The 12268-nt window shown below is 39.6% G+C and overlaps 1 protein-coding gene across 1 annotated transcript in view; it reads left to right on the forward strand.

Moving 5' to 3' along the window:
* LOC126184908 (putative sodium-coupled neutral amino acid transporter 11) overlaps positions 1–12268 on the forward strand; it is a 69656-nt gene that overhangs the window by 33090 nt on the left and 24298 nt on the right. Inside the window, exon 6 of the mRNA XM_049927570.1 lies at positions 4295–4359. Within this exon, the coding sequence (XP_049783527.1) occupies positions 4295–4359 (65 nt within the window). The remainder of the gene's footprint in view (positions 1–4294; positions 4360–12268) is intronic.

Genomic DNA, 12268 nt, shown 5'->3' on the forward strand with positions numbered 1-12268 from the left:
TACAGAGTGTACTCTTTCATAATCGCCCTTAGTTAGCTTGCATTTACTGTGGATCTCTTGCACAGTGAAAAGTCTGAAGAAACTGGAAAAAGCTGCAGGTGACTTCAGTATATGAGAAGGGTAAAAGTATGGACACTGCAAAATTACAGACGAACATCCTTAATGTTCATGATCATATTAGAAGTTCAAATATAATAAATTTCTTTTAGGCAAAGTAGCTTCTGTTTGTTCACAAATCATAAAATATTTTGAAAGCATCTCTTGTACAAACTTGCCTTGCCCTTTTCTCGCAGTATCCTGCGAGCCATGAATGAAGAACAGATTCCATATTCCTATATTTCTGGAAAGTGTTTGACATGGTGCCTCACTGCAGACTTCTCATTAAGGTCAGAGTATACAGAATAGTATCTAAGATGAGCCACTTGAAGACTTTGTAAGCAATAGAACAGAGAACTTCTAACGTTGCATGCGTCAGCAATCGTGAATAATTTAATGATTATAAAGAATCTGCCTCGATTTCAAATTGAAACTGTATGTTGACCTAGGTTTCGCTGCGGATAACCATGCCTTCTTCCAAAGAAGGCGCGGTGAAACCTAGATCAACATCCGGTTCCAATTTGCAATCGAGGTGGCTTTATAATCAACAATAGAACAAGAGTGTGTTGTCTTGGCTGGCAAGTGTTATCAGAGACAAGGTTATTGTCAGGAGTGAGTCAGGGAAGTGTGATAGGGCCACTTTTGTTCTCCATATACATAAACAACCTGACACAGGGTGATCAGCAATCTGTAACTGTTTGCTGATAATGCTGTGGTATACAGGAAAGTATAATCACTGTAGAAGGATATGTGGTGGCTTGGAGAGAATTTCTAATTGATGTAATGAATGACAGTTTGCTCTAAATTTAGAAAAATGGAAGTTAATGTAGATGAGTAGGAAAAACTACCCTCTAATGTTCGAAGACATTATTAGTGATTTTTTGCTTAGTGCAGTCACATCACTGAGATATCCAGGCATAATGTGACAAAGCAATATGAAATGGAATGAGCACGTAAGGTAGGTAATAGGGAATGTGAATGCTAGACTTTGGTTCATCAGGAGAATTCTAGGAATGTGTAGCTTGTTTATCGACGACACCAGTTATAGAACACAAATGCAACTCATTTATTCTAGAATGCTGTTAATGTTGAGATCCTCACTAGGTTGGATTAAAGGATGACTTCGAAGCAATTCGGCAGCATGCTGTGACATTCGTTATCAGTGTGTTGGATCAGCAAGTGTATGTTATGGAAATGTTCATTGAACTCAAATTGGAATCTGTGGAGGGAGAAAGATGATCTATCCATGAAACAATATTGAGAAAATTTAGAGCATGAATGATTCTACTCCAACAGTGTCCATTTCACATAAGGAACATCAAGACAAGACAAGACAAGCAAAATTAGGACTTTGAAAGAGGCATACAAACAGTTGTTTTCACCTCACTCCGTTTGAGATTTGAATGGGGAAGGTAATGGCTAGTGATTGTACAAGGTATTCTCTGCCATTCACTGTATGGTGGTTTGTGGAATATTCATGCATATGTAGAAATTAGATATTGTTAAAGGTTTAAAGTTATCCAGTTGTGACATCAAGTAACTTTGTAGTATAACTCTTCAGTTGTTGTTATATTTCAGCCTTGAAGTTTGTTGGCTAACAATGGCTGACTGCAGGTTCTGTGCTGGAATACACACAAAACATTGTCCATAATACTTTAAATGATGAAACTTACTCCTTTCTCAAAAATAATTCCTTTGGTTTTTTCCTTTAACCTTTGTTGGTCCAAATTGGTCCAGAGTAAGGGTTGCAGCAACTACAGCTTCACCACTCAAAGCTTTTGAAATATGCCATGCTGATGGAAGCCACAAATGTACATGTTCTCGTGTTCAGTAACTCCATTGTGCTGTGATGTGTGTTGCACAGTCTGAGATTTTCAACGCAATTGACTCACCATAAATCTGCTATCAAACTGCTTGCCATAATTCAGTTCTTTAACATTCAGTTGAGATTGTGCAAACACAATCTTGATAAATATTGGCAACTGATGTTTAATCTTTGTGCTGCAGAGATATAATCTTGAAACAAGAAAACTAATCTTTAAAAACAAGAAGATATTGAGAATCAGTTAAATCCTTTTCTCCCAGTGTACCATAGACATTGGTGAAGAACGATTATTGTGGGCTAGTCGATTGACACAGTTAGCAAAAACTAGCCGATGATGTTTACCCAGCATACAACATCCACAGTTCACCATCAACCTTTACATTGATGCCATGAGCTGTCAAGAATGATTGTACATTGTGTTTATTCTGGTGCCCAAATTTTTCATGTCACATTTGAAGAGCATCAGTAGCTTTATTTTTGCTGAATCACTTTCCATGCCAAAAGATAGTTCATTTACAGTAACTAATACCGTCTGTATAAAATTCACATTTTAGTGTTGCTTTTTATACTACCTTTTTCCCCAACCTTCCTAACAGAAAATAAAATACAAACACAACTTGGACAGTACCACACATCTTCAAAATATCATCTAGTCTGCCTTTTTCCATCAAAAGTGTAAACATCAGTACAACTACTTCCAGATGCTTTGCTGTGTGCATTATTTTTTTTGTGTGGTCCATGTACTTTGATTTATCGGAAGGATTGTATGATAGATAAGTCTTAAGTTTCTTACATGTGGTGTTCCACCATTACAGTGTACCACTTTTCTACGTTTGCAGGGAAAACAAATTTCCTGAAGTCTTTTCTGGTATTGTTTGTGATATTTTTACAGTGGATAACATTGTAGAATCACCATGATTAGGACAGTTCCTGGACGGTTGACCGTCTGCCAGAATGGTACCACTCCACTGATCAAAAATCAGAGCCAACATCTTGCTGCATCTGTAACCTCCCCATCACCCACATACAACTTCCCATGGATTGCATCCTTCATTGGGCCAAATAGATGGAAGTGAGAAGGTGCTAGATGTGGGCTGTAGGGTGGATAATGAAGAACATTCCAATGAAGTTTTGTGAACTGCTTTTGGGTGTGCAGATGGGCTTGAGGCCTTGTGCTATCATGGAAAAGGAGAAGTTCATTAGCTGCTGCTGCTTTTCTTTCTTTCTTTCTTTCTTCTTTCTTTTTTTTCCATCAACAAATGTGCTGGATTTGTTTCTTAACTCTTCTAAGGGTAGTACAGTACAGTAAACTTCAGAGTTGATTGTTGCACCATGAGAGAGGACATCAAACAGAATAACAGTGGAGATCACAGCTTTGAACTTCTTCAGAGGAGAGGTGTCTCGGCATCACTTAATGGATTGCCATTTTGTTTCTGATGAAGTGATGAACCTTTGTCTCATCATCTTTAACAGTGTTCGACAAAAAAGTGTCATGGCCAACCTCGTAATGCAGAAAGCAATTCTGCACAGATGGTCCTTCGCTGTTATGGTCTTATGTTAGGTGATGAGGAACCCAGTGCGCGCGCGCGCACACACACACACACACACACACACACACACACACACACACACACACACACACACACACACACAACTTACTTTTCAGTACCCCAACTGATGGATGAGTGTCAGCACTAACAGCAGACATTCAGTTATGCACCAAGGTGTTTCATGTGATTTGTTGATCACCTCGAATGAGTGTTCGCATGTTCCAGCATTGCAGTAGTCGCAGCTTTGTGTAACTGACCAGCACATAGGTCGGACACTTTTGCGTGACCTCGTTGTAGTGTTGACAGACACTTTGTCCAACAACTTGCCATGCTTTTCTTTTTCACTGTCAGGTCTCTGTAGACATTCTGCAAGTGGCTACGAATATCTCTGATACTCTGGTTTTCTGCCAAAAGAAACTAAATGACAGGTCTGCTTGGAATGCAGCTCCATTAAAAATGCCATTTTGAAGATTATGTACAGTGCCGCCATGTATTGGAACGTCATAAATCTAAAGGGGCTGAAGTGTGAATATTCCACAATGTTCCACAACAAATTCCACATTTTTTCAACTGAAAGTGGCCTAGAAAAAACTGTTGCAATACTTACTGAATGGCTCTCACATACATTCTTTAACACAGATATTGTCTTAAATGTTATATGGGGTGGAGTTCTCTAGTCCAACGAAATTTAGTATATGGTAATGTCTGGATACTTCCAGTTGCATTGCATATGCTGTGAATTTAAAATGGTCTATTACCCATGTATTTGTAAAGATTGTGTGTTTAATGCATGATGCTCTGAAGTTGTTTTATCAATTTTCAGTCCACCAGGTGAATGGACAGTTGTGAATAAGGACATGCTACCAGCTATTGCAATAATGGCATTTGGTAAGTAATTTTAAGACTTTTTTATGCAGTGCAGTATGTAAGGATAATTTTAAACATTTTAGTGTTCCATTACAGTATCAGTTAAGGCATTCATAATGTTTAGTATTCATAAGAGTTTCTGGCTGAAATTACAAAATAATAATTTCTGTTGGCACACTTGAGAAAGTACTATTTGCTGCTTCAGGTTTAGTAGAGCTGAGAAGTTTGTATCGGTCATGCATATTTAGATGATATGCTTTTACTCTGAGTCGAAAGGAGTTTCTGTTATCTTTTTACAGCTATTGCATAGTATTCTGAGCAGCATGGAGTTCAGTACTGAGGACACCAAGGCATGCAGTTTTGATTGTAGAGCTATATGCTACCTGCTTTCATAATCTGGAAAGGACTGTTGATGTTAAGAGGTAAATTAGTGACACAAAGTTAAAAGTTCTTAATAATGGGTGGTGGGCAGTACTATTTGGTGGTGGTGTTATGAAATGCCTTAATATTCCCTATTGCAGTAGGAGGCAAGTTAGGTATATAATTTGTTAGTTGGTAGGTTGGTCCAATAGTGGAATGTTAATAAAGGTGTGGTTCAGTGGTTTCAATAACCTTATGGTGATACACTGTATTCTGTAAGAAAATATGGTAACAGGGTTTTTATAGCTGCATGCCGGTGCAAATAAAGTGTGCCACATTAGCTGAGAGCCTTTGGTCATAAACTTTGTTCAGAAATATAACTGGAAATACAGTAGTATAGTTCATGATTGTCACAGCACATGCCAGAATTTGGTAATAAAGATGAGGTTGCTGTTTCATGGTTTTAAAAACAGAGTAAATTAGTTAAATGAAGTTGTATCTCCACTTTTGTGAATTCTCATAAGTTACCAGGTGTCAAGAATAAAAAGAAATAAAACAGCAGTGATCCACAAAGTCAAAAGTCATGCTATGCAAAAATACTACAGCGAAAAACCATCCAATACAAAATATAAGTGTGTAACGCGCACCCTAACGAATCCAAACTAGTTGAAACTATTAACTCACTGCAAGAAACTGTGCACAGATCAGTCGAGGAGAACAGAGTGCTTGGTGATAGGGTGAAAAATACTGAAAGTGAATGTAATAAACTGAAGACAGCCAAGCGGATGTAACAAAGGAGAAGTGCACACAGTGGCTGAAGATAATTTTAATAACATCATTGCTACACAAATCATATCGTATATGCTGCTTCTTCTACTGGAGGGAAAAAAAAACCACCCTCTCTCATGTGCTGCATCAAAGTACTTAATCAGAAAACCATCAAATCATAAGCCAAGAGAAAAAATCACAAAAATTATGCAACCTGTGAATTGCTCCAGCCGAAATCGACATTTGAAAGTAAAAACAGTACATTTCCAACACTAAAGAAGGCATAAATTGTAACTAATGTGTAAACAAGGCAGTAATGTCTACAAATAGACATTATGCAGAAATCTGCAGCAGTATTGCGAATGTTCATAGGACTGAAGCTCACAAATCTGGTAGAGAACTTTGCGCCACTCGTGGCTTTCATAACAGCTGGCCTAGGAAAGTTCATTTAGACTATAATTTATGACACAATTGCAAATGCAATGAACAATGTTAACACAAGACAAGTGTGAATGTCGAGTGTACCACTACACTAGATAATTCTAGGACTGATTATAGACAGACTACATTGGACAACTGGCTGCTGAAAGAACCAGGTAAAAGTGCTTCTTCCCAATCTCAGTGTGCGGAAACAGACCAAGTTAGAGAAAGGGGTAATGAAAAATACCTTGCCCAGACCTTCAACTGAAACTTCTTTTTAGAGAAAACAGTGTAACTGCTACTGCTAAACAAAAAGTGGCAATTTGTCGCCAAAATATTAGAAGCCTGTACAGTAAGATCAATGAACTTATCAATATCCATGAGACATGAGATATAGAGTATGCCCATGTTCTGTACATTAGTGAGCATCATATTTATTCTGGTATAGAAAAACTTGTGATAAATAATTATTAATTAGCAACATTGTTTTGTAGAAAGTGTAAAGAAAGAGTCAGTGTTGCCATTTATGTTAAAAACAGTGTGACAGCAATTGATGTGCAGAATTATTGCTTGGAACATCATTTGGAAGTGCGTGCCATAGAATTTTTTTTGGGTAACTCCCATATATCAGTAATTAACAGTGCACAGAGAACCTTCAGGGAACTTTAGTCTCTTTTTGAATAAGGTAGAAGCTGTCGTAATATACTTATTCAAACACAAAAGGGATGTGATATTGCTTGAAGAGTTCAGTGTAAACTTCATAACAAATTCCAGAGAAATGTCAGACCTATAAAATCTGATGTACACATATAATCTTGTTTCTATGATTAGCTTCCCTACTAGAATAACTTCATGTTCAAGCACACTGACAATATATTTATAGACCAGACCGAAATAGGTGATGAAACTACCAGACAAGTCCTGAATGGTCTCTTTGACCATGATGGGCAAAGACTCATTATAAATAGTGCAAGTATCTATGAGAGTGATAGTGGGCCCCATGTTGGAAAATAGCTAGGACAACTAATGAGGAAACTATCCAGAGTTTTAAGTCACATCTCCAAACAACAGATTTGATACTTTGATACCTGTGTATAATTTAGAAAATGCCAATTCCAAGTACAATCATTTTCAGTAATGAAGGGGCACTGATATTTGAAAACACCTTCCCTCTCCTCCCCCCCCCCCCCCCCTCCAAAAAAAAAAAATCACTAAGACCCAAACCACAAAACATACGAAAAAGCCATGGATAACCACTGGCTAAGATTTCATGTGAAAGGAAACGAGAACTGTACATAGCCACAAAAAAAATTCAGACAACCACAACCAGCTAAATCAGTATAAAAATAATGTAAAATTATTTAAAATTCAAAAAGTTTGTATCTATGCCCCAAAATTAATAAATCTAGTAACAAAATTGAATGACAGTAGACAAGTACAAAATAAAGAGGCTGTGGCAAAAATCTTTAATGAGCACTTTTTAAGTGTTGCCAAGAAAATGGGACACAATGGGTCCTTAGAAGAGGCCTTCAAAATACTGAAAGTTCATTTCCCAAATTCCATAGAGCAGATAGCTATAGCCCCAATAACAGTACAGGAAGTAAGAAAAACCATTTTCTTAAAAATAAATAAATAAACTGGTGTCAACATTGTGGTGTCACCGCCAGACACCACACTTGCTAGGTGGTAGCCTTCAAACCGGCCGCGGTCCGCTAGTATACGTCGGACCCGCGTGTCGCTACTGTCAGTGATTGCAGACCGAGCGCCACCACACGGCAGGTCTAGAGAGACTTCCTAGCACTCGCCCCAGTTGTACAGCCGACTTTGCTAGCGATGCTACACTGACAAATACGCTCTCATTTGCCGAGACGATAGTTAGCATAGCCTTCAGCTACGTCAATTGCTACGACCTAGCAAGGCGCCATTACCAGTATATTGAGATTGCACTTATGTATCATCAAGACCGATGTTCTCCAATTATGGAATAAAGTTAAGTATTAAATCAACTACGTACTTTATTTGCTATATTAACTACTTTACACTGTTCCAGACCTCACGCCAGCCTGCGTGAGCTTATAGCGTGCATTTCGGCATCCTCGCATAGTGACTTGGCTGTCTTGCCAAGTCACAACAAACATCTCCAGCAAACTGCTAAAAACCTGCTGCAATCAGTTCAGTGAAGTCCTAGCTCACATGTTCAATGTCTGTCTGAAACAAAATATCTTCCCTGACAGGATGAAGTATGCTATTGTAAAACCCCTCTACAAAAAAGACAATGCCTCAGATGTGACAAACTATTGTCCTCTCTCAGTTGATTACATTTTTTTAAAGTCCTCAAAAAATTAATATATGTCAGGATAGTTGATCTTCTATAAAACTTTGCAGTAATTCGTAAAAACCAGCTGGATTCAGAGTGAGTTTCTCCACAACCAGAGCTATATTTTAATTTACCAATAATGTTTTGGAATGCCTTGACAAGGAGACATTGCCTATGGACACATTTTTCGATCTGTCTAAGGCCGTTGACTGTTAGTCGTAGAATACATATAGAGACAGTGTGCCACTATGGGCTCGAAGGACAAATGGGCAACTGGCTGAAATCTTACATAAAAGGCAGACAACAGAAAATCGTGTTAGGTGGTAACAATATGCAGGTAGAAGGGGTAAACTCAATGGGGAACAGTAAATTATGGAGTTCCCCAAGGTTCTGTCCTTGGTCCTGTACTTTCAGGAAACATTCCTCACACACTAATAAAGAAAAGATGTTGTGCGGATATGTGCCCGGAAACGCTTAATTTCCATGTTAGAGCTCATTTTAGTTACGTTCCACCTACGCTCAATGGAGCACATCATCATGATTTCATACGGGATACTCTACCTGTGCTGCTAGAACATGAGCCTTTACGAGTACGACACAACATGTGGTTCATGCACGATGGAGCTCCTGCACATTTCAGTCGAAGTGTTCGTACGCTTCTCAACAACAGATTCGGTGACCGATGGATTGGTAGAGGCGGAGCAATTCCATGGCCTCCGCGGTCTTCTGCCCTCAACCCTCTTGACTTTCATTTATGGGGGCATTTGAAAGCTCTTGTCTACGCAACCCTGGTCGCAAATGTAGAGACTCTTCATGCTCGTATTGTGGACGGCTGTGCATCAGCGCATCAGGGATTCCATGTGACGGAGGGTGGATGCGTGTATCCTCGCTAATGGAGGACATTTTGAACATTTCCTGTAACAAAGTGTTTGAAGTCATGCTGGTACGTTCTGTTACTGTGTGTTTCCATTCCATGATTAATGTGATTTGAAGAGAAGTGATAAAATGAGCTCTAACATGGAAAGTAAGCGTTTCCGGACACATGTCCACATAACATATTTTCTTTCTCTTGTGTGTGAGGAATGTTTCCTGAAAGTTTGGCCGTACCTTTTTGTAACACCCTGTGTGTGAACAAAGCAAGCAACTTCACAATGTTTGCAGATGATGCAAGTATTGTGATAGACAGTAAGACACCTGACCTAGAATTAAGTGCCAGCCAATTACCTGAGGATGTTCTGAATTCGTTCACGATAGTCTATATCAGTAAATCTCAGCAAAACCAATTCCATTCATTTCCATTCTGGTCACAAAAGCCCACAGGAGATAAACATTGCACACAGGAGCCAGCAGATACAGAGGGTAGATTGTGAAATCCTTGGTCATACGTATAGCTAACAGGCTTAACTGGGAACACTATATCCATTAAACCCTGAAAAGGCTTAGTTCAGGAACATTTACCATATGGATAATCACCAAAATTTGAGACATCACTGTCTCAAAATCTGCTTACTTTGGCTACTTCCTATCGGTTATGTGTTAAGGAATAATCTTCAGAGGCGATTCACCACTGACTAAAAAACTCTTTGCAAGTCACAGAAAGGCTGTCCGAATTTTGTGTGGAGTGCCTGACCTCAGCCTTTTTAAGCAAATAGGAATACTAAACACTACTTCACAATATCTGTTGTCAATTATGACATTCATGTCTCACAATCCTTCTCAATATGAAATGAATGAAATGTACCATCATCTTAACACAAGAAGAAAATGTGACATACACTGTGACCTGAAAACTTTGTCTCCGGTACAAAAGGTGTAAAATACACAAGCACAAAAATCTGAAATGAACTTTCAAGTAATATTAAGTGTCTACGAGGTAATAATGTACTATTTAAAAGCAAGCTAAAAGAGTTATTTCTTGAAAAAAGTTTGTATTCTCTAGAAGAATTCTTTAGCTGAGATAGCTAAGATTATTTGCCATGTATTATTGTGTATTCCTGAGTCAATATATCTTGCCGCTTTAATTAGATTAATGGGTGATCTGTAACTCCAGAAGATGGTCACTTTTACTCGGTAAAAAATTGTTTAGATAATATCTGAAAATTGTATCTTAACCTGTGTGAGTGTAATTAGAACTTACTGTTTGTTACTTTATTATTTTCAGGTTGTATTCTTAATCTTTGTTTATTGTCCTGATGGAAATCACTGTATCATGAATTAAATGTTTTGACTCATTCCACATCCATGTGTTACCATGCAAAAATGGATCTATGAAATACGTATTACAATGAAGAAATAAATAAAAATATTACAGTTTGTGTCTTTAGTAGTGGAGGTGTAGTTGTAGTTGTCTCAGCTTTCGGCAGTGTTTACTTCTTGCTGTGTAGCCGGTAGCATAAAAACAACAGCCTGTTTAGTTTAATTGCTTAAACGCTGTTGTAATATTCTCTCTCCATTACTGTAATAAATACAGAGATGACATAATCAGTAGTGTAGAAGCATTTTTTGCTTGGTCAGTTGTATGCTGACATTTGAACAGGCATCTAAAGCTCAGTTATTGTGAAAAGAATAATCATGGTCATTAAAATTAGCAAAACAGTGTAGGACAAACTTCCAGGACATGTAGAGGGAGTGAGTACATAATATTTTCAATAGGAGCCCATGTCCAGAAATGTACCATTCCCGTTTTATAACAGTTTCAGTTCAGAAGTTTAAATCTTCCACTTCTGCTTGTGGAGTTAAATTAGGTGTGACCCAGTAAAATTATTACATAACAGTTCAAAAGGAAACATAACAGAACATCCATTTTGTTTGTGTTAACACTTAAGCATTACATGTTTACTTGTAAAGAACGGTATTGATGCATTACAGCAATGGCTTGATGTGATGACCGCCAACGTTGTTACAGACATTATACCTATGAAGCATGTTCTGGTACACTCTCTCTCTCTCTCTCTCTCTCTCTCTCTCTCTCTCTCTCTCTCTCTCTCTCTCTCTCTCTCTCTCTCTCTCTCCCACCCACCTGCCACCCGGTGTCTCTTCGATTTCTAATACAGTAGCCATAACTCATGCCAGTAGATCTTTCTCTGTCTCTGTAAGAGTCTCATAAATTAAACTTTGCATTTGACCCCACAAGTAGTAGGCCATAGGACTTCATCTTGTCAATCCTATTGCATACCAGGACAAGCAACTCTGACTTCCCCGCCCCCCTCCCCCCCACCCCCTCAGCAGATGTGGACACGCTAAACATCTGAATGGAAACTGTTGTAGAACGAGAACTGTACGTTTAGAGACATGGGTTCCTATTCAAAATATTATGTGCTCACTCCCCTCAAAAAGTCTTAGAAGTTTATAATGGGAATTTCTGAACACCCTGTATAGTGGTCAAACATCCTAGGTTAGTCCTATCTCTCTTCTGTGTTGTCTGGAACAAGTGCATCAATAAGGCCTGCAGTAACACGGTTCACGTTTACGTAGCACTTCACTTAGCATAGACCGGGACTGAGTCCTAGGCAGGCCCGATGTTGACTGACTGGGCCCGGCCCGTGCTGCCTGAGTTGTTGTTGTTGTTGTTGTTACACCAGCAGAGGTCGCGTCCGAATTTTCGCGTGCCCTCTGGTGGACGGGACTCTACTTGTGGCAACTATCGTCCGTGACGCGCCGTGCCGATGTGCGCCTCCTGCGATATTTCTGGTGGCTACTGCACTCCTCTTCCTTCGGGGGGTGAAGCCACTGTGATCCACTGCATCGGAAGGTGGAGCGTCGTGCAGGAGTGACGACCTCCACGTCCATTGGAAGGCTGGAGTCGAGGGGATCTGCCAACCCTCAAGCCGGAACCTTCGAAGACGGCTGGAAGTGACCCACACGAAGAGGCCCCCGTCGTCCCACCACCGGAACCCGGGACAGAACGGGAGACAGGCCGTCGAACTCTGGATCCTGGTCCACCCCGGGAGGGGCAAGACCCAGTGGCGGGGACGAAGGGGAAGGGACGACCACAGGTGAACCAGCCTGCTGAACAACCGGGCCGGCGAGAGGAGGGGGGGGGGGGGGGGGCGGGCAGGCTCTCGC

This window comes from Schistocerca cancellata, chromosome 4 (genome assembly GCF_023864275.1).
Source record: "Schistocerca cancellata isolate TAMUIC-IGC-003103 chromosome 4, iqSchCanc2.1, whole genome shotgun sequence".
Taxonomy (NCBI): domain Eukaryota; kingdom Metazoa; phylum Arthropoda; class Insecta; order Orthoptera; family Acrididae; genus Schistocerca; species Schistocerca cancellata.